The sequence below is a fragment of the Pecten maximus genome, chromosome 7 (assembly GCF_902652985.1).
Source record: "Pecten maximus chromosome 7, xPecMax1.1, whole genome shotgun sequence".
NCBI lineage: Eukaryota > Metazoa > Mollusca > Bivalvia > Pectinida > Pectinidae > Pecten > Pecten maximus.
Window position 1 is genome coordinate 13,781,400 of NC_047021.1, and position 23,434 is coordinate 13,804,833.

A 23,434-nucleotide genomic window follows, 5' to 3' on the forward strand; every position below is an offset into this window, starting at 1 on the left:
AAAATTCCTAACTTGTGTAAAATATCCCTTAAAGCCGCATTGTGAATTTGTATATATGTATTATATTTGACTTTGCAGTTTATGCTAATTAACATCTAATGGAAACATTAACAATTAGATGAATATAACTGTATTTGTATTTGTTAATATATAATATTATTATGTGTGTATGCTACGTTTACATTTATATTTGATGTACTCGGAAGGTACAAAAATGTCTCATTCATGTTCAACAATCAAAATGTTTTGAGAGTTATCGACCGGAAATGGACTGTTCCTAAAAATTATTTTATATAACATAAACAAATTATAAAAAGGTAAATGATATGGTATGTTATCCCAAAAACACAAATTCTGCCATTTCCAAACATGCGAAGTATATGTTTTGAATGTGGCGTCTTTGAACGATTACTGAAGCAATACATATTTGTACATAATACAGCGAGATATAATTTGCCTAAGTTTTCATTAAAACAATATGTCAAAGTCTAAACTATACAATTAATCAATTAGAATTACAAAGATGCCAAACGAACTTCATTTCTCCAGGTGTAAGTCCTGAATTATTGGAGAAAATTTAAAATGCAAGTTGTATACATACAGCAACGGTCTGTCAGTTCATATAAAGTTGTGTATATGTTCTTCTGTACTCTTTGTACTCGCATGTTGATATATTATTAAATGCTTAAAAATCATAGTCTATGAACGTTTATGTCCATGAAAGAGCACAGCATATTTTTTTCGGAATTCATATCGCTTAGAGTTATATCAATGGAGGAATACCAACTAGTTCATATCTATAGATCCACGCGTGCCTGGTTTTGTGGTATGTGTTTAATGGAAACTAGCTATATAAAGCAATAATATACAGGTATAACAATAGTCGAGGTATGTCTTTAATGGTATCGCTGTATCGGGCTGTACACTAGCAATATTACTAACTTGTCTGTATGAATGCCTTTGAACAGCACTCTGATGAAGAAATGTCGTGTCGTCGGGATTTGAAATATTGTATTTCATTGCTATTTATATAACTGAAGGTCGTTTTAGCATGTCTTAAATCATGGATGGCAATTAATGCAGAGATTAATGCATACCAGTACCTATACAGGTACATGTATATAGTCCTTTGTTCACTTACGTATGTAAGTATCTCTTACTTATATCGGATTCCATCCCCACTGTGTAGATGAATCATTTAACTCCATCGACTTGTATACTGTTTGTCACTCAGTGTACATAGGCGATACAGCCCTGTCGATCTGTTTACAGTTCGAACACATAACATGTCATAGTATATAGAGAATGTAATGTAGATGATATAGACCTGTCCATATGATTACTATCTCGTACACATAACACCTCATAGTATATAGATCATACACTGATTCTTAAAGTTCCTCTGTATCATGTTTATTGATTATAATTATTATCATCATTATTTTTTTTACATCTTAAATATTGTTTAACACTCAATATGTCGATACAGTGAACTTGTTCAACTTTCGTTAACATGAATTCTAACCTATTTGATACTGACTTGGAGGAATGTCATGCATCCAAATTGGACAAGCGACAAAAGGCATTTTCCCCGCTCTATTTCCCTTTAATATTTTGATTATTTGAACAACTTTTTGATAAACTATTAGCTCCTTCATACGACCCTTATTTTGAATGGTAATTAACTCGCTAATGTGAAACGTTTTAAATCTAAATAAGCACACTTTACGGTGATTTTGTATCATTTCATTTACGAAAGAAATAGAAATAGAAAGTAATTTTCAAGACAATTTTATCCCATTACTGTTTGAATTTGGATGGATTTATGAAGTGTAACAACACGATTACCTTTAAGAGTACTTCGTGTCTCCATGCTTAAGCCATGCACTAGATTCAGTTACACAGAACAGGGCTATATGGTAATATAATCATCCATAAGCTATGATAATATATAATGTATATTATTATATATGTGTCAATAGTGTCACAGTGACAACAAAGACAAGACGCTAATAATTAGTAATGGAAAATTAAAAGTAAATGGATTTAACCACAAATTTGTATATCTATTGTTTTCTTACTTTTGTTATTATTAAACTATTCATGTTATTGTAATTATATTTTATCAGCATCTTGCGCAGAGAATTTTATTAAACATGTTTGATATTTCATAGAACATTTAAAAAAAAATTAACAATACAATCTTTAAATCTAATATCTTTATCATTACATCTGGTTCTAACTGACAACGAACCTTATATGTTTATCGTAATAATAAAATGTGATAGATATCGGCTGCTACCAACTAACAATTCGGGGATTCACGAGATACAGGATGGTGATTATTACCTTTATTGTAATTGGGAAATGTTCTATACCTGTTCGTGAGTCGCCACATTTAAAGATGCTCATCACCTTATCTAGTGGTTTCCTTGTATCTACCCTTGTTCCCACATTGGGGACGCGAACTTGGATTTGACCAAGATTAGCGTAGGTGTTATTGCTAAAAATAAGGATGTCCATGCCGCTTTTAGGTCTTGGAATCTTATTATCCGGATATTTTTACGATCACAACCGTTGTCTTGAAAACTGGTCCAACATCAAACATTACTGTATCGACATTGGATCAAAATCGACGTAATTGTTAAATCTATTTTTGCAATATCCACATCAATGTTATTGGACGAAATTTCTCTACATCAAAATAAATATCATATGGTATATATATTTTACGATCGAATCGTGACTAGATAATACACTCATTATATGGTGGTTTACGTCTCAGTCATAATTTATCATGACTATAACTTGTATATTGATAGATATTTTTACCGTTGGTACCCATGTATTACAATTACAAAATAAACAACATGCTTAATACAATTCTAAACCATGCATTATCCTGAAGCTGTCGTCCTCAGATCGTTCATGGTTGATTTACCTTATACATGTCTTTGATGTAGGTGATTACATACGAGTCATTGTCTGGCCGGGTCAATAGGGCTGTGTGTTACAGAACAGAATAACCTGGCCTATATTTTCACCATTGACTAGACAAGAGTATATGTACTTTAAACAAGAACAGTATATTCCTTACACTCTTGAATCTTGAGGTGTTTAAACCCTCGTGGTGATCTGAACTGAATTAGGTGTCTATTTGCTATGTTATGCGTTATGAAAGTGTTCAACCTTACGAAAGGCAATAAGTACATATCTTAACGGGTGTCAGATTCCGTTTACCACACGCTCAATATCTGTTGCAGTTCTGTAAACGACATTTCCATGATAAATTATACTATGGGTATTTAAACTCCATGTATATCATTACTCCATCGGGAATTAAACGGACTTTTAAAGGTTTGCGTATATCACATTTCATGTATGTGGTATGTACTGACAGAATAGAGTAGTTACGTTATGTGATCCATTAGTTTAAATACCGTTGTCACACATTTGATAACGAGCTGGAACAAATGTTGGTTCACTTCACGTACATATTCTCTATAGAAATTAGTATCAAATCAAATGCACATATAGTCAACATTTCGTTTTATTTCAACAAACTTATAAATAGAATATAACACAATATAATGATTGTATGCCAAGATTATTTTGTACAAGATTTGTTTTTCAAAGCTATTTGTGTACAAAACATGTGTAACATGTATTTGTTACTCCAAACTGAATGGTAATCCTATGGAGTCGGTTCTGGCTCGGTGTTGACAAAGCCCAGTATAGGAGAGGGAGTCATTGATACATTGATAGACCTCTGGGTAGTCCCTGGTGTTAGATGTAGACTAAATGTCTCTTTCGTAAGGTCGTCTACTGTCACTACGTTCGGCACTTCTTCCTTGATACAGTCTTTGTCCTCCTCCTTGGAACACTCTTCTTCCACTGGTTTCACCGTGGATATTATACCTGTACAAAACTGCTTAGCAAATGCTGTCCTTGCCTTATAAATACCAAAAAAGCACAGGTGCGCCAAAGGCACCGCTATGAGTAGGAGTGGAAGTGTGATTCCAAGCGAAGAGCCTGGCTTATCCCAATCCAACAAGTTATATATAAGTCCTCCTCCGGCTTTTTGGTAGATGATGGAGAAGATGAGATAAATGAAACAGACGATGACAGGTTGATAGACGTGCCATAAACGGATAGGCGTGGCCGTCAAACAAATGTTGAAGAGAACACAGATGAGGTTCAAAGCATGCTTACTGATGCTTTCGGCATGTACAGCTGAAAACAATCAAATGCATAATCAAGAAAATAGTTTACTACATATATCGAATCATAACCAGGTTTTTTTTAGCAATTTTAGTGAAAGACTTTACGAATATTATTGAATTATAATGAGAACGGGATTTTGGCGAGAGTTGATTTTTAATGCAGCTAGGTTACTGTTTAGATCCATACTTCACTTTAGTTTGAAAGCGATGATAATTTGTTCTCGTTTTATTATGATATCGAATGTCGTCCATTATCATTAAAGATTATATGATATGTATGAAATGTCTTTTAAACGATAATCTTTAGATTATAAATGTAAGCTGTACAAAAAATACATTATGTTAAGTTTCTTATACAAAAGATACGATGTACATGTATTATAACATATATCATATCTGATTTAGTATATGAAAAATGCGGATATAAAAACATTAACAATAAAGGATATATCTGTATTATAAAATCCCTGTAAAGTAATAAGATGATAGCAATTAACATGTCACAAGTTGAACAAATAGAAATACCAAATGTTTACTTCAACTTGCATATAACTTAGGAAGATTTATATTTTGATAATCTGTAGAAATCCTCTCTCAACAGTGTATTCAGTAGTTTATTATGACACGAAGGTCTCCAGAGACAAGTGCCGGGATTCCTTGCTTCCTACAAAACTTATCAAGCCACTAGCAAATACTTTATGTGGACATTAATTGATCTACTTACATGAACCAATCAGCATCCAGTACATCATTGTGATGATTACGGCGAGAGAGTTGGTGATGTTGTATAGAACCCAGACGACCTTCAAATACCAGGGCATTGCGTCATGGCCGCCTGCCGAATTATAAAATAATGCTATAATATTCGTTATACATCCTGTAAATAAGTAATTCGAATGTATTTGTTGCTATTTCATGGTGATAAGATTGTTAAATAAAATGGTCGCATATCCAATTGTGTGGTGCTTTTTTATCAACACCTGATGGTGCCACAAAGTTACCGATTAGAATGCATGCGATGGAACATGTTCACATCATTTTTCACAAAAACAAAAACAAAAACAAAACAAAACAAGCATAGGCTATCTTGAGAGAATATTTTCACTTTCTAGAATATTTCATTATGAAGTTATATTTTAAGCTGATATTTACAATTTACAAAGCACTCGCATTATATCAAGCTACATGTCACACTCTAATTCTCTAGCGAGCGTTCCAGTCAAGTAAACCGTCACATCTCACAAATTAATATACCCAATTTCAATAGTTTCGTGAATTAGTATATTATACACAAACGCTAAAACAAAAATCGTATGCTGGCGTGCGAATCTGATTGTGTTTTTTTCTACACACTGGTCTTTCGTATATTTGTCTATGCGATGTACCAGACGAACCTTTACAGGCACATTAACCCGGTTATCAAGAGGAAATTATGGGATTATTAAATATGCATGTGGATGTATGGCGCTTCAGATAATAAACGCGCTGAATTTGCAAAAATGTTGTCAAGTTCCTCTCGCTAGTGTGTTGATATACGTACCGTTAATATGTAAATATCTATTATTAAGCAGAATATGTGTTAGATAGATACTGTACCAACAGGGGACATTATTGGCGTCGCAGTGTTTTGTATGTCTGTTACTAGTATTTGGATTCTGGGTAAACCTACACGCCAGGTAAAGAAAATGTCATGCCCGTTAAAAACTATCCAATACTAAGTATCCAAATCCAAAAATATTAAACTGATTCCATTAGAGGGTTGACCCATCCTCCCTCTGTTATGTTTTAATATTTATTCACCCTCGGCTATATCTTAATCCATCCACCCTCTGCTATATTTTAATATTTATTGTCCCTCGGCTATATTTTGATATGTATTGCCCCTCGGCTATATTTTAATATTTATTGTCCCTCCTCGGCTATATTTTAATATTTATTGTCCCTCGGCTATATTTTAATATGTATTGTCCCTCGGCTATGTTTTAATATGTATTCTCCCTCGGCTATATTTTAATAGTTATTCACCCGCTGCTATATTTTAATCCATCTACCCTCGGCTATATTTCAATATTTATTCACTATCTGTGATATCTTGTTATTTATTCACGCTCTGTTATATTTTATCATTTATTCACCCTCCCCGATATCGTTATCCATCCACCCTCTGCAATATGTGATATTCATTCATTCTCTGCTATATCTTAAATATTTATTCACCCTCTGTTATATTTTATCATTTATTCACCCTCCGCGATATCGTTATCCATCCACCCTCTGCAATATGTGATATTCATTCATTCTCTGCTATATCTTAATATTTATTCACCCTCTGCTGTATCTTAATATTCATTCATTCACTCTCTCCTATATTTCAATCTATCCACCCTCTGCTATATGTTAATATATATTCACACTTTGATATATTTCAATATATATTTAGACCAATTCTGATTGTCCGTCTCCCTTTCAAGAACTCCATGCACTGACTGCTTTTGGTCCCTAGATAGGAGTCCTTGAAGATATATGATGCATTTATAGCTATTCCTAAATTCATATTCAAGTGAGATTCGTTTAGAAAATATCAGTAAGCTGTCGAACAAGCATTTGGTGATTTGATGGTACTAAGAACCTATTCATTATCGACATCCAGTAAAACCGACCTGACCTGGTGGAAAAGGCTGAGTTTTCAAATCACTGACTACAGCTATCCCAACGCTGGCACCAAATGATGCAAACCTGTCCCTTTTTGTCAGTAAACATTATCAAAGAACACGTATATTTAACATCAATTACATGTATTATACATTGTATCCAAATTCTGAATTCGTTCTAATGCTCGAATATTAATGAAAAGAATATGCTCGCAGATATACAGATAAGTAGATTTTAACCGACTGGTATGACTAAGCAAAGTGTGTAAAAATGGTGAACGAACTGTGTCAGTCTCCGAGGAGTAATGAGCTTGTTGATAATACCTTTTGAGAGACCCAGTTATGCGGAATTGGAACGTAGCCACTAATCCCGAAAGTAAGTGTCTACTGACCTTTGATAAGATCCTTACGACGGAGATGGATGTACATTGCGGAAACAGTATCCAGCCACTGGTAGCTGACCAGGAACAAATAACCCCAGTTGGTCAAATATTTGAAGTAGCGACCTTCGTCGTGTTCGTCTGTTGCGGCAATGTAGATGTCCATTATAATCCATGCGAAGTGATAGAGTGACCATAGTAATGACCATATTGGGTACAGGTGCACTGGCCCGCACTAAGGAAAAGGAAACAGACATCCATGTCATAAAGATCGCATTGTAATATTGTCAAACTGATTAGCTGAACAAAAAACACCGATAGCATTAATACAAGAGGGCATCGTTAGAGCTCATTATTTAGTCAGTAGTCGAGGTGGAGGTTAATAGCTACATGTAAATTACTTCATTTCTAACTACTCTTAACATGATTGAATTGTATTTAGCATAAATGTCGAGGCAAAAATGGTTGTTTGCATAGCCCCTAAAGAAACTAAAAAAAACATTGATTCACCCACAGTTTAATTTACTTGTTTTAGATTCAGCGTTCTCACAACACCTTAGAGCCATATGTGAGAAGTATCCAAAGGGATACCAACGGGAGAAAATAAAGCAAAAATAATTTTCAGGAAAGGAAAGGGAAAATGCAGATCCTATGTGTTGCAATAAGGGCACCCGGTATCTTTTGGTCTCTTTGGTACCATCTTACTCTTTAAAGATCTAGAAGAGTCGAAGAATCCATCTCGACAAAGCCACGAGCACTAAAAACGCATTTTCACTAAATCAGTAGGTGGGGACATGATATCAATATATAATGTAATATTATCAGTCCGTGGTCAGGGGAGTACAGGAAACGGTTAGGTCGAAGAGCATGAAAGTGAAAGTACATGTATGCTTATGCAAAACAGGAATTTGCATAGGTATTATCAAAATAAAAAATGTGTACTTTCACAATGAGTATTCTGCATATCATAATTTATGTAGGTATGTTTTGGAAATTCGCGATGTTTTAGAAACACGATGCGTTATCGTGATTGACTGAAATATTTAACAATGGCAAATTGTTGGGTTTAGATACCTTTCTTAGACTTCGTTACATTGTCATAGTAGGATTGATACATTTATGTCATTGTGTTACGTTATTTGGTAATAGAAACTGTGGGAGAGGTCACGTAGGAGACGGTCCATTGTTATATACCTGTAATGTTACCATGATTGTGGTACACACGCTATAATTTATTGTACCGCCGCCAATTTGGAACATTAACATTTTTATAGACGATGTCTCGAGCTAGCAATAGAACCGTGAGAGTATAGTTTTTGTAGAGTATATCATAAGAAAGTGTGAAGCATATAAACATGTTTAGAATGAGAAGTAGTGCATATGTTGAAACCAATACAAACACTTTGTATTGTTATAATAGAGCCAGTGCTCGAAGTAATATAAAATAAAATGAAGATAGAAAACCACTTCTTCTTGTGTAAAACCCAACTATAAATTTCTTTACGACATTCTTTTTGCATTTCATGTTAATAAACCTCCAATGTTAGATTTAATTACTTGTTCACTGTCACTTTATATCCAGTGAAATCAGGCTACGGATCATAAATTTACTGTCAACGATATCGGGTATACGGCCGTGTGAAAAGGCCATGCCACAAAGGTATGTTGTTTGTAATTTAAATCAGTTTAGATTTTTTAGGGGTAATATGTTTAGTAAGTGTCCGTACGCCATACAATTCCATTGTTTTAAAATAGATAATTGAATAGTTTTAGTGTAAAATAGGTAACAACAATAATCAAACGTTTTATATGAAGTAAAATTAAATATAGGTCATTTTTGCGTGATTTTCATTTAAAACAAAATGATAATTTTTTTACTAATCAAAACTTCGCGATCTAGTCAAGTGATATATAATTTTAGCGAATATTACTCCCCATGTCAAATTGCATTACCAGGTGTTTAATTAATGATTGATGGTACAGTATATCACACCTGGAAAAAAATATGAATAATCAAATAACTTACTAGGATCATTTAAGGAGGACGCACATTTGAAAGTGGTAATTTTGGCACCATTATTATGTGAAAATATGAATACATTATACGTTTAGATAGAAATATCCCTCAACATTATAAAAATGATAATAGAATACATATTAACAGTTCAGACCCGGTTTCACCAACGTTCTTTAACTTCCTATAAAAAACAGAATTTAAGGACAACATCTTACGTCAGGAACCTTCCTGTAATTCTGTAATGTTTTCCTATGAGGAATTTTAAAGTAAGAAATTACCCGAAATAAGGTTTGATGAAACTGACCAAGGTAGCACAATGTAACACGACATCGAGGTGAATTGCTACAAAATTACTCTATTTTTGTTATTAGATAGATACAGAAGAAATATTCGTGTTCGTCGTATGATAAAATATTAGTGCATTATTTATAAATTCAATACATCACAATTAAAGCTGTATTTCATATTTTAAATGATACAAATATACGTGTATATAAATGTGTGTGTAAACATTGCCTACGGGCTCACTCGTATCTGGATCATACATCTATATTTAAGAAATACCGTGACTTATAATAATAGCTTACCAAACAAAGGGAAACAGATTACCATTGTACATTTACCAATTACCCTATAGCCTTCTTCAATATGCACGGTGAGATGCACATCGCACCAGCTTATCATCATACGAACTTAGGTACGTGTATTGTCTCAGAGTCTTTGTTACAAAACGCTACGTTCAGGTACAAAGACATTGTCACAATTCTGGACACTTATCGGCATGTAATGGAACAATTTCTATTACAAATATCAAATCGATTGTCTGCTTTTTGCATGATTAAGTTGTCGTGGTACTGAGATATTTGCATGATTAAGTTGTCGTGGTACTGAGATATTTGGTTATCGTAAGAGTATGAGTAAATTATCTTCGATTTCACTCAATAGTTGATTGCAGATTTAAATCAATCGTATTCTATAAAGAAACAATTCGAAAACGAACAAACGTCTAATTAATTTTAAACCATTGATATTTTTAATTAAAAGTGCCATACGTGTAAATTATAGTCAACATAAGCTGAATAAAATCTCTTCCAACAGAATAATTTCAGATGGAATAGTAATTTGAATTTATCGAATTTATATTTTGTAATTTGGTAACTTGATATCGTATTATTCAATATTAATCATTTATTTGGCACTGGTACCTGGTGTGAATATCAATATTAATTTAAACCATGACTCGCATAAAATTCGTACTATTGACAAAAGGGTTTAATAACGCTATATCATGGTTTTGATTAGTACATTATCGCTATACAGTATTTTAGATCTGCTGCCTTTTGTTTATCAACAAAGCACAATCAAAGACAATTAAAATTAATGTAATTTGCTCAAAGACAGTATTACATATATAATAATGTACTAACTTCTATTAGACATTGTCGGGTACTCCCCTGTTGACAATTCACTCAATATTATTTTAACATTGAGCCAGGCATTTTATTGTACCTCAGCCGTCTCAATGCAATATAAAAACATACTTTAATATACCTATGATGTATTTATATTCGACCTAGAAATGGCAGTGTTGAACCTATTTAAGTATATATGATTTTTAAAATTATAGATAAAAATATGTTGTCCTTATCTACATTGACTCAACTGGAGTGAAATAAATGGTATGTAATAAGTTAATATATGTACGTAATTAATATACATACCTGCATCGTTACGAAAAGGTGTGGCTCAGGGTGTGTCATCATTAGATTAGAAAACGAGAACTCAGTTTTCAATCTTTCTTTAAATCCCATTTTGTAATATCGAAGTTAGTTCCTCTTGTTAAGATCTAACATGTGTTCTCTCATAACACAATATATCTAACTGTCAGTGTCTTAAAGGTTTGTCTACATTTAACTTTAATTATAGCCCTCAGTATCCAAAGGCTCACGTGCAGTTTCTTTTAAATACATATTACTTTCGTTCACAATGTAAGTAATACGTCCATGTATCTCCAGTTCGACTGTCGTCTTGTATTCATCATCCTCAAGTGTTTGTTACCGAAAATACAGAAATTATGTTCACATGTTGTAGCTATGGTACCACACCCCCACGTGCCATGTAATTATCCCCTGTAAGGCGTTCTCCTGCTGTCTACAGACAAAACTTATCCGGGTATGTCTTCCTCAAGTGTCCAGTACAGTACACGCTGAGTGCGTACTGTATATTATACCTAATGTGGACACATCATTACTATTGGAATGTTCTCACATTTGTCGAGTAGCTTTCAATACGAGTTAAATGCACCTGTCATTGTCATGCGGAGATATAGACGTAATTATTTAGGTTTATATATACACACACGTGCTTACACAAGACCGACTTTAACTACAGGTACACACGCACGCACTGTCGGTTACCTACTGGCAATATGGATGGCCCCGCCAAGCTACCTAGACAAGGTATCGGCTGATAGTCATTCTTACGAAGACATCTAGACCAAACAAGCTTTACCTGTTCAGTGGGGAGATCACACATCCGAAATCTATAATTTCATCGTTATTATGTCACTGTGGAAATTTTGCTGCATAATTTATAAAAGATTTCCATGATAAATTATCCATCTCGTTCACAAATCCAAGACTTATTATTGATGGGTGTTGTCAACTGTGAAACAATTCCCCCTTTTTCTGTGTATTGTTTATCAGCGAAATGTCATAATAGACGGTAATACACTTCTAAAAAAATGTCTTTTTCTATAGTTTCGAAGGTCTGTCCAGAGAAAAGTTGTATTTGTATTTAACATAACCACCCATGGTGTAATTGCCATGAATGTGTCCTTCTAAGCGTGCCATGGATTAGTCTCCTTAGGCTGCTAACTTGTGTGTGTACTCGTAGGTAACACGGGGATGATACGGATCTCACTATGGTATTATTTTCTATTATGTTTTTCAGTCTTTCCGGTCTATATCGGCTAATCTCAATAATCATGAATGGTTTTTTAGCGACTGTTTGAGGACAGAGCTCCCAGATCCTGTGGCATACTGTACACTACAGTGGGTGGTTGATATAACACCGGATTACTGACCAGGACCATCTAAACGATGTGAAGTTTGTAACAGGTATCTGACAAGCAAATTTGAATTCAAACAAAAATTTATGACAGTAATATGTATTCCCTGTATGTCGTCACAGGCAACTGCAACTACACGAAAGCACAGACGCGCATAGTAGGTTTTCGACGGGAACACTGGAAACCATAGAAATGTTTAATTGAACTTATTTCCGTAAGTCTTATGTTATTGACATGGCATGCTGATCATTCGCTGACGCTAAACGATTCGCAGATACAGTGTATTTCTTCCGTGTTTACTATTTAGAATGAAGTGCAGAGATAACAACAGGTTTATTGTCCCCATTGAAACAACCCTTTATGTCCTACATACCACATGTACTTTTGTTTATGTCTCATGTTTTACTTTGATGTACTTTTGGTTAAGGTGTAATTGTTTTACTCGGTCAATCCAGAAAGCACACTAGACATCCGAACACTCAACCAATTTCTCCATGGATCATCATACCTCAGTCATCTGAATCGACATCAGCCATTTTGTTTGTTCCCCAAGGTGGGTCTTTAGTAATGTTTTAATTACAGAAAATATACTAGGATGATCTTGGTATCTATGGAAGACAGGTTTATAAATGGCTTGTCTGCTGTAGCCAAAAGCTGTAAAATAATATCATACTTCGCCACACTTCTGTTTTTGTTGTATTGCCGGGTATATGTTTCGGAACACTTGAGGGTCAAATGGATTTGAATTCTCAAGCATGGAGAGATACCTGCTTTCAGTCGTCTTTCTGCATAGAATCTCACTTAGAAGGGATGCCAGGATTGAAAGTCTGCGTCCATCCTCTTTTTGTGAGGAAATCTCGTAGGAGAGACGCCAGGGTTTGGAACCTGCTTTCAACCCTCTTTCTGCATGGAACCTCTCGCAGGAGGGATGCCAGGGTTGGGATACCGCGTTCAACCCTCTTTCTACTTAGAACCTCTAGTTGGATGGATGCCAGGATTCGGAGCCTTCGTTCAACCCTCTTTCTACATGGAACCTCTAGTTGGATGGATGCCAGGATTCGGAGCCTTCGTTCAACCCTGTTCAATGGTAGAAATCAAGTCTTTCTGTTCGTCATCGAAAGTCACCCACTAATCTGTAATATATCTCCAGCTAGCACGATTGCCAGAATAGAATATCTATGTGTCACGGTTTTGTTTAGTATTTATATACTGTATGTTTTGACGATGTAAATAGCCGTCGTTAATCTGTGATCTAAGTATTGAATTTCAAATCAATTTTCAATAGAACCTATTATCACTACGCCCCACATTTTCTATCATGTTCTCGGCATATTTGACTTTATAAAACATTTTAAATTTTACGTAACCACAACACTTTAGATATGTAGTAACAGTGCATACATTACAATTGTATATATATTTAATGGTCGATATTGAGTGACGGTATTCACTGCAAAATGGTTTTCTTTAGACTCTTTTTATATCAAAAAATTCTAGAAATGTGGACAACTTATTTAATCCATTGGTATGCTTTACACAATATATCATTATGTCGTGATAAATTGAATAAAGGAACAGGCTTTGTCAAGGACTACCGAACCATATACCATCTGCTTGTACACACTTACCCACGGCTTTCATACCAGTGGCTAATTTCCTTAACGACCACTTCACACCTGTAGCGTAAATGATAAGATGTAATTTTAGCATAAATCACGGATATCATGAACGGTTACACATAAGACCCGATATATATTGATTTTAACACTATTGACGTTACACCCAAACCAAGACATAATTTTAGATGTTTGTGAAATTAATATACATATTCGGAATACTTTCGTAAATATGAAAAAAAAGAAAATGTTTATTATCGTGGCACGGTGCTTACCTAGTGTTCGAGGCGGTTTAATTATATACAGAGTATAAATAGTCGTAATATACATATCATAGAACAATGGAAACTAATTACTATTATTCAATTATTAACAAGATGCAATTTCTGAAGAAGTAACAACTGGCTAATTATCTTTTATGTCAGAGTGACGCCAAAAGTATTGTGTGTGTATAGTTATGTGGGGTAAACTAGACGTGTCACCTGAAACGAATCAATTTTTGATATTCTATGTTATAAAAAAAACATTTTCAGTTATTAACAGATAATCGTTCAAAACAGTTAAACTACATCGCGCAGCTGCTTCTAGGACTCGTCAGTGATACATAGGGACATCATACAGCTGATTTTAGAGCTCGTCAGTGATGCCTAAGGACATCATACAGGTGTTTTTAGAGCTCGTCAGTGATACTTAGGGACATCATACAGGTGTTTTTAGAGCTCGTCAGTGATGCCTAAGGACATCATACAGGTGTTTTTAGAGCTCGTCAGTGATGCCTAGGGACATCATACAGGTGTTTTTAGAGCTCGTCAGTGATGCCTAGGGACATCATACAGGTGTTTTTAGAGCTCGTCAGTGATGCCTAGGGACATCATACATCTGTTTCTTGGACTCGTCAGTGACGTAGGGGACATCATACATCTGTTTCAAAGACTCGTCAGTGATACTTAGGGACATCATACAGGTGTTTTTAGAGCTCGTCAGTGATGCCTAGGGACATCATACAGGTGTTTTTAGAGCTCGTCAGTGATGCCTAGGGACATCAAACAGCTGTTTCTTGGACTCGACAGTGACGTTGGGGACACCATACATCTGTTTCAAGGACTCGTCAGTGATGCCTAGGGACATCATACAGCTGTTTTTAGAGCTCGTCAGTGATGCCTAGGGACATCATACAGGTGTTTTTAGAGCCCGTCAGTGATGCCTAGGGACATCAAACAGCTGTTTCTTGGACTCGTCAGTGATGCATAGGGACATCATACAGCTGTTTCTAAGGTTCGTCAATGATGCCTAGGGACATCATACAGCTGTTTCTAAGGTTCGTCAGTGATGCCTAGGGACATCATACAGCTGTTTCTAAGGTTCGTCAGTGATGTTAGGGACATCATACAGCTGTTTTTAGAGCTCGTCAGTGATGCATAGGGACATCATACAGCTGTTTCTAAGGTTCGTCAATGATGCCTAGGGACATCATACAGCTGTTTCTAAGGTTCGTCAGTGATACCTAGGGACATCATACAGCTGTTTCTCAGGCTCGTCAGTGATGCCTAGGAACATCATACAGCTGTTTCTAAGCTTCATCAGTGATGCCTAGGGACATCATACAGCTGTTTCTAAGGTTCGTCAGTGATGCCTAGGGACATCATACAGCTGCTTCTAAGGTTCGTCAGTGATGTAAGGGAAATCATACAGCTGTTTTTAGAGCTCGTCAGTGATGCAAAGGGACATCATACAGCTGTTTCTAAGGTTCGTCAGTGATGCATAGGGACATCATACAGCTGTTTTTAGAACTCGTCAGTGATGCCTTGGGGCATCATACAGCTGTTTCTAAGGTTCGTCAGTGATGCCTAGGCACATCATACAGCTGTCCTAGGGCTAGTCAATGATGCCTAGGGACATCTTGCAGCTGTTTTTGGACTCGTCAGTGATGCCTAGGGACATCATACAGCTGCTTCTAAGGTTCGTCAGTGATGTTAGGGACATCATACAGGTGTTTTTAGAGCTCGTCAGTGATGCATAGGGACATCATACAGCTGCTTTTAGGACTCGTCAGTGATGCCTTTGGACATCATACAGCTGTTTCTAAGGTTCGTCAGTGATGCCTAGGGACATCAAACAGGTGTTTTTAGAAATCGTCAGTGATGCCTAGGGACATCATACAGGTGTCCTAGGGCTAGTCAGTGATGCCTAGGAACATCATACAGCTGTTTTTAGAAATCGTCAGTGATGCATAGGGACATCATACAGCTGTTTCTTGGACTCGTCAGTGATGCTAAGGGACATCATACAGCTGTTTCAAGACTCGTCAGTGACGTTAGGGACATCATACAGCTGTTTTTAGAGCTCGTCAGTGATGCTTAGGGACATCATACAGCTGTTTTTAGAGCTCGTCAGTGATGCCTAGGGACATCACACAGCTGTTTCTAAGGTTCATCAGTGATGCCTAGTGACATCATACAGCTGTTCTAGGGCTAGTCAGTGATGCTTAGGGACATCATACAGCTGTTTCAAGACTCGTCAGTGACGTTAGGGACATCATACAGTTGTTTTTAGAGCTCGTCAGTGATGCCTAGGGACATCATACAGGTGTTTTTAGAGCTCGTCAGTGATGCCTAGGGACATCAAACAGCTGTTTCTTGGACTCGACAGTGACGTTGGGGACACCATACATCTGTTTCAAGGACTCGTCAGTGATGCCTAGGGACATCATACAGCTGTTTTTAGAGCTCGTCAGTGATGCCTAGGGACATCATACAGGTGTTTTTAGAGCCCGTCAGTGATGCCTAGGGACATCAAACAGCTGTTTCTTGGACTCGTCAGTGATGCATAGGGACATCATACAGCTGTTTCTAAGGTTCGTCAATGATGCCTAGGGACATCATACAGCTGTTTCTAAGGTTCGTCAGTGATGCCTAGGGACATCATACAGCTGTTTCTAAGGTTCGTCAGTGATGTTAGGGACATCATACAGCTGTTTTTAGAGCTCGTCAGTGATGCATAGGGACATCATACAGCTGTTTCTAAGGTTCGTCAATGATGCCTAGGGACATCATACAGCTGTTTCTAAGGTTCGTCAGTGATACCTAGGGACATCATACAGCTGTTTCTCAGGCTCGTCAGTGATGCCTAGGAACATCATACAGCTGTTTCTAAGCTTTATCAGTGATGCCTAGGGACATCAAACAGCTGTTTCTAAGGTTCGTCAATGATGCCTAGGGACATCATACAGCTGCTTCTAAGGTTCGTCAGTGATGTAAGGGAAATCATACAGCTGTTTTTAGAGCTCGTCAGTGATGCAAAGGGACATCATACAGCTATTTCTAAGGTTCGTCAGTGATGCATAGGGACATCATACAGCTGTTTTTAGAACTCGTCAGTGATGCCTTGGGACATCATACAGCTGTTTCTAAGGTTCGTCAGTGATGCCTAGGCACATCATACAGCTGTCCTAGGGCTAGTCAATGATGCCTAGGGACATCTTGCAGCTGTTTTTGGACTCGTCAGTGATGCCTAGGGACATCATACAGCTGCTTCTAAGGTTCGTCAGTGATGTTAGGGACATCATACAGGTGTTTTTAGAGCTCGTCAGTGATGCATAGGGACATCATACAGCTGCTTTTAGGACTCGTCAGTGATGCCTTTGGACATCATACAGCTGTTTCCAAGGTTCGTCAGTGATGCCTAGGGACATCAAACAGGTGTTTTTAGAAATCGTCAGTGATGCCTAGGGACATCATACAGGTGTCCTAGGGCTAGTCAGTGATGCCTAGGAACATCATACAGCTGTTTTTAGAAATCGTCAGTGATGCCTAGGGACATCATACAGCTGTTTCTTGGACTCGTCAGCGATGCTAAGGGACATCATACAGCTGTTTCAAGACTCGTCAGTGACGTTAGGGACATCATACAGCTGTTTTTAGAGCTCGTCAGTGATGCTTAGGGACATCATACAGCTGTTTTTAGAGCTCGTCAGTGATGCCTAGGGACATCACACAGCTGTTTCTAAGGTTCATCAGTGATGCCTAGTGACATCATACAGCTGTTCTAGGGCTAGTCAGTGATGCCTAGGGACATCATACAGCTGTTCCTAGGACTCGTCAGTGACGTTAGGGACATCATACAGCTGTTTTTAGAGCTCGTCAGTGATGCTTAGGGACATCATACAGCTGTCCTAGGGCTAGTCAGTGATGCCTAGGGCCTAACTCGGAGGCAGTATAAAGGACGACGTAAGGAAGAAATAGAGTTTAAAAGGAAGAAAATAAACAAAGATACCCAATTAAGTCGCCTTTTACGAACTGTACAGGAATAGTTGTGCTTACCTGTAGGGATTTGGTGACAACCAAACCCACTCTATCTAATGTCCGCGCATTCACAGAATCCCCATTACGGTCAAATCAGACTTTCCTAGGAAAACATCATCACCAAAAGGAATATACACGTACGAAAGAGACGTGAAAAGGGAGAGGTCTACTTGTCGACGTATACCATGGACACTTTTTTTTCAAATATGAACTATTAACACAACTATTTGACAACAAAAGCACAACCATGGTCATTGTTTTAAAGCAGTGGACGTTTTTGGAGTACAGGTAACATAGGATTTGTCAGGAATCAGTACGCCGGAAGATAGCCATTTAATTACCTCGTCTAGGCTTAGGGTGTGTATACTGGAGATATACCAAACATATCATGATATCAAACTTATAACTTCTATCTGGGTTGGTTTCGATAATTAAATATTGAGATTCATTACTTGAGCCTCGCTCTGGCTTATTTTGAATTTCGCACCTCCCTATCCCGATATTGATATGTCTACGTGCACAATGTATTGGGACACATATTTTTATTATATATGTCATGCATTTTGACAAATTTTCAATGAATTTTGATAAGTTGTTTTTTAAAGTGTTCCGTTAGGGCCAAATTTCCAATATCGCTCCTTCGCTCCTTCGACCTAAACGCGAAGGAGCGAAAATACTATGGCGAAGGAGCGAAAACATGATGGCGAAGGAGCGATGTCTCTCCTTCGTCATCGTGTTTTCGCTTCTTCGCTCCTTCGCGTTCGGAAGTTCAACAGAAATATATATTTACACATGCTCAGTCAGTCGATCTTGATACATGTGCTGTCAACGCCAAACGCTGAAGAGAAAATGAAGTTGAATTGATCAATTGTTAACCACAATGTGAGAAATGAACCCATAGAAAACAGAAAAAGAGACCAAGATAATTCAGATCGAAAAATTGTGAAAGCTTTCGGAACTTAACAAAATCAAGTTTCTGTCTTTCTTGCTGGCAAACTTTGTGATGATTTGATCTAAATCTAACTCCACCATCTTGTAGACATGGATCATTGCCAGTCCAGAGTACCCATCAAGAAAAGAAATAGAAAAGTACTATTTGTACGTACTGTATACGGGGTACTCAAAAGTATGCGGTTATGATATAAAATGTTGATATTGACAGAACGTCAAACTGCTGTCCAGTCAGACTCGAGTCGTCTCATTGTGTACAAACAATTTGACAAATAATTTACCGTAGACTCGTGAGACCTGGGTGTGATTTACCAAATGTGCACAATCCAAGTAGATATATAACTATGTTTGGCTTGGAAATAACGACATTCCATAGGAAAACATTGTGACAAAAACATCAAATGGTATGATAATTAGAGGTATACGTAGATATGTATACATTGTATTTCTTTTCGATATACTCCACATGTTCAATAATACCCATACTTCATTACCTTTACGTAGACTTCACTAGCTAGGTAACGTATGACATAATAAGCTTTAGGCCTACGCTTAGATTAACGTTATACATTGAAACTTTGAATCTTCACTCGCAAGTCTCTAATTAGCGGTACGCCAAATCAGCCGCATATTGCCGGGAGTATGTAGATACATTTTATTTATTTAATTTTTTTTTATTTATGTTTATTTGTAATAGTTATTATTTTTTCTTATTTTGCTTTTTTGAGAAAATGATGTGTTTGAATGATTGAACGCGAAGGAGCGAAAATACGATGGCGAAGGAGCGAAAATATAATGGCGAATAAGCGAAAACACGATGGCGAAGGAGCGAAGTTCCATCCCTCCTTCATCATCGTGTTTTCGCTCCACTTGACTGGATACAGTTATAATCATATCCCTTTGCATATTTTCAATCAACCAACGAACCCCGGTTCTGTAGATTTATCAGTAATCATCCATCTGTCCTGTACATGGAATTTCTTTTCCCCGTACCACCGTAAAAATTAAAATTAATCCATAGGAAAGCATAACAGAATTTAATGGGGAAAAGTTAAATAAGGACCCTTCTTTACATTCTTTAATACTTTCCTATGGGACATTTAAGGAGCTTTATTTAAATTAAGGATTTTTTTTATGAAACTGACTCCTGGTGCAGCGCCATTGCAAGAGGCTTCATTGTTCTAAAAGAAATTGGATCTAGGTAACCAAGGCTCGCTAACGATACACAAGCTTTCTGTGTTTCCACTATCGTGGTTACAGGTATCAGACGCTTTGAGACATGTAATTCCAAATCAAGTCCGTCAATTTTACCACCAATACGCTAACAAGCGATTCACTTTTCAGTTCAACTTTTATCTTCATCTATATCGGTGGTATATGTGTATTGTGGAGAATGTATTAAATACTGATTGTATTTGATGACAGCATAAATGTTTTAAAACCACCCTATGATTCTTAGACCACTATGTACTTATCAAGTGTGAAAATATGAATCATTGCACTGTGAGAAGGGAGATTACTCGTGTTCACTTATACCTCGATGTCTTGAATCCTACATTTTTGTATACAGCTAACAAATTCACTTAGAGTTCAAAGATACTCCAGTAATAAGACGGAATGGGATAGGATGAGGGATGGGGTGGGATTTAAATCAATAATACATTTCCTGAAGTAAGGACTTTGTAGAAATGTCGAGTGAGTGTAAAGTCACAGCCTAAAGATGGACGTAAGCTCAACAGAGGAACCCCTTCTCTTGTAAGTTGTACAAACGTGTCCAGAGCATTCTTATTGGTTTTGTTACAAATGCAAAAAAAAAAAAAAAAAAAAAAGGGGGGGGGGGGGGGGGGGAGAAATAAGAGTTTATTAGAAAGACTTTTTCATGACAGGATTAAAACAAACATGCACATATGTTACTTTAAGATGTGTATTTGATAATATGGTCTTATCGTGAGTTCATTAGATATCAGGTATCGATTGCCGACCTTCTACAAAGAATTATTAGAAAAATAAATTTACCAATAAAGAAAGCTCGTGGTGTGTTAACTAACGCATGCTTTCGTTTGGAGTAGATAAAAGTATATCCGTTCGCTGTGGCTTCATGTAGACAATGTGACAAGGCGAATTAGGTGAAGAGGACATTCCAATTTGGCAGCCAACATTAATTCGTTTACATTACTGATTATTAAACAAAAAGTGATATAACTACAAGTACTTGATATGATAAACACGCAAAAAAGTATTTTGTAAGGAAATAAAAGGATATGATAGAGATACGTGTTTACTAAATTATAATGATACAGATGATAATATGTTGGGTCCCTGTGGGCATCTTCCAGTGTATGCTGTCTTCGCCTGGGAATAGGTCTCAATCAGTTACATATATTTTATGTCTAAAATATAATATCATATATATAGAATGTGCTTTACGGGTTTCGGAAAGTTATCAAAACGGCTTATATTTTCTCAAGCGTGTGTAAGTATTTCAAAACAGATTTAGATTGTTGATGAGGGTATATAGACATTAAGTCACGTGACATTTCGCGAGAGGATGTGGGTAATTATCAAACGGAAATATTAAATAAAAAAGTCGATGTGTTTATCCTTCAAATGTCTGTTCAGTGGCAGTGATATTTTCAGTTCATTAACCCACATAGAGTGTGACCGGTATAAACTGACACTGCAAGTATGACCGGTTTACAATGATATACTACATGTATGACCGGTATAAACTAATTCTACATGTATGACCGGTATACAATGATACTACATGTATGACCGGTATACAATGATACTACATGCATAACCGGTATACAATGATACTACATGTATGACCGGTATACAATGATGCTACATGTATGACCGGTATGAAATGATACTACATGTATGACCGGTATAAACTGATACTACATGTATGACCGGTATACAATGATACTACTTGTATGACCGGTATAAACTGATACTACTTGTATGACCGGTATAAACTGATACTACATGTATGACCGGTATACAATGATACTACTTGTATGACCGGTATACAATGATACTACATGTATGACCGGTATACAATGATACTATATGTATGACCGGTATACAATGATACTACATATATGACTAGTATACAATGATACTACATGTATGACCGGTATGCAATGATACTACATGTATGACCGGTATAAACTGATACTACATGTATGACCGGTATACAATGATACTACATGTATGACCGGTATACAATGATACTACATGTATGACCGGTATAAACTGATACTCCATGTATGACCGGTATACAATGATACTACATGTATGACCGGTATACAATGATACTACATGTATGACCGGTATACAATGATACTACATGTATGACCGGTATACAATGATATTACATGTATGACCGGTATACAATGATACAACATGTATGACCGGTATACAATGATATTACATGTATGACTGGTATACAATGATACAACATGTATGAACGGTATAAACTAATACTAAATGTATGACCGGTATACAATGATACTACATGTATGACCGGTATACAATGATACTACATGTATGAACGGTATAAACTAATACTAAATGTATGACCGGTATACAATGATACTACATGTATGACCGGTATGAAATGATACTACATGTATGACAGGTATACAATGATACTACATGTATGACCGGTATACAATGATACTACATGTATGACCGGTATATAATGATATTACATGTATGACCGGTATACAATGATACTACATGTATGAGTGGTATAAACTGATACTACATGTATGACCGGTATACAATGATACTACATGTATGACCGGTATAAACTGATACTACATGTATGACCGGTATGAACTGATACTATATGTATGACCGGTATAAACTGATACTACATGTATGACCGGTATACAATGATACTACATGTATGACCGGTATAAACTGATACTATATGTATGACCGGTATAAACTGATACTATATGTATGACCGGTATAAACTGATACTACATGTATGACCGGTATAAACTGATACTACATGTATGACCGGTATGAACTGATACTATATGTATGACCGGTATAAACTGATACTACATGTATGACCGGTATACAATGATACAACATGTATGACCGGTATACAATGATACTACATGTATGACCGGTATACAATGATACTACATGTATGACCGGTATACAATGATACTACATGTATGACCGGTATAAACTGATACTACAT

The 23,434-nt window shown here is 36.4% G+C and overlaps 1 protein-coding gene across 1 annotated transcript; it reads right to left on the minus strand.

The window, feature by feature from the left end:
• Window positions 1-3,534: 3,534 nt before the first annotated feature.
• On the minus strand, window positions 3,535-11,993 carry LOC117331674 (protein rolling stone-like). The gene is made up of 4 exons (XM_033890506.1): window positions 10,993-11,993; window positions 7,267-7,489; window positions 4,948-5,058; window positions 3,535-4,233 (listed from the first exon to the last, which is right to left on the minus strand). The coding sequence occupies exons 1-4, from the start codon at window positions 11,080-11,082 to the stop codon at window positions 3,695-3,697; spliced, it is 963 nt and encodes a 320-aa protein (XP_033746397.1). The 5' UTR covers window positions 11,083-11,993; the 3' UTR covers window positions 3,535-3,694.
• Between the last annotated feature and the right edge of the window lie 11,441 nt (window positions 11,994-23,434).

Coding starts and splice junctions, on each gene's coding strand:
- LOC117331674 (XM_033890506.1), bottom strand. CDS start 11,082: ATGGGATTTAAAGAAAGATTGAAAACTGAGTTCTCGTTTTCTAATCTA. Junction 7,490..10,992: donor ACCTTTTCGTAACGATGCAG/GTATGTATATTA, acceptor CCTTTTCCTTAG/TGCGGGCCAGTGCACCTGTA. Junction 4,234..4,947: donor CTGGATGCTGATTGGTTCAT/GTAAGTAGATCA, acceptor GATTGTTTTCAG/CTGTACATGCCGAAAGCATC.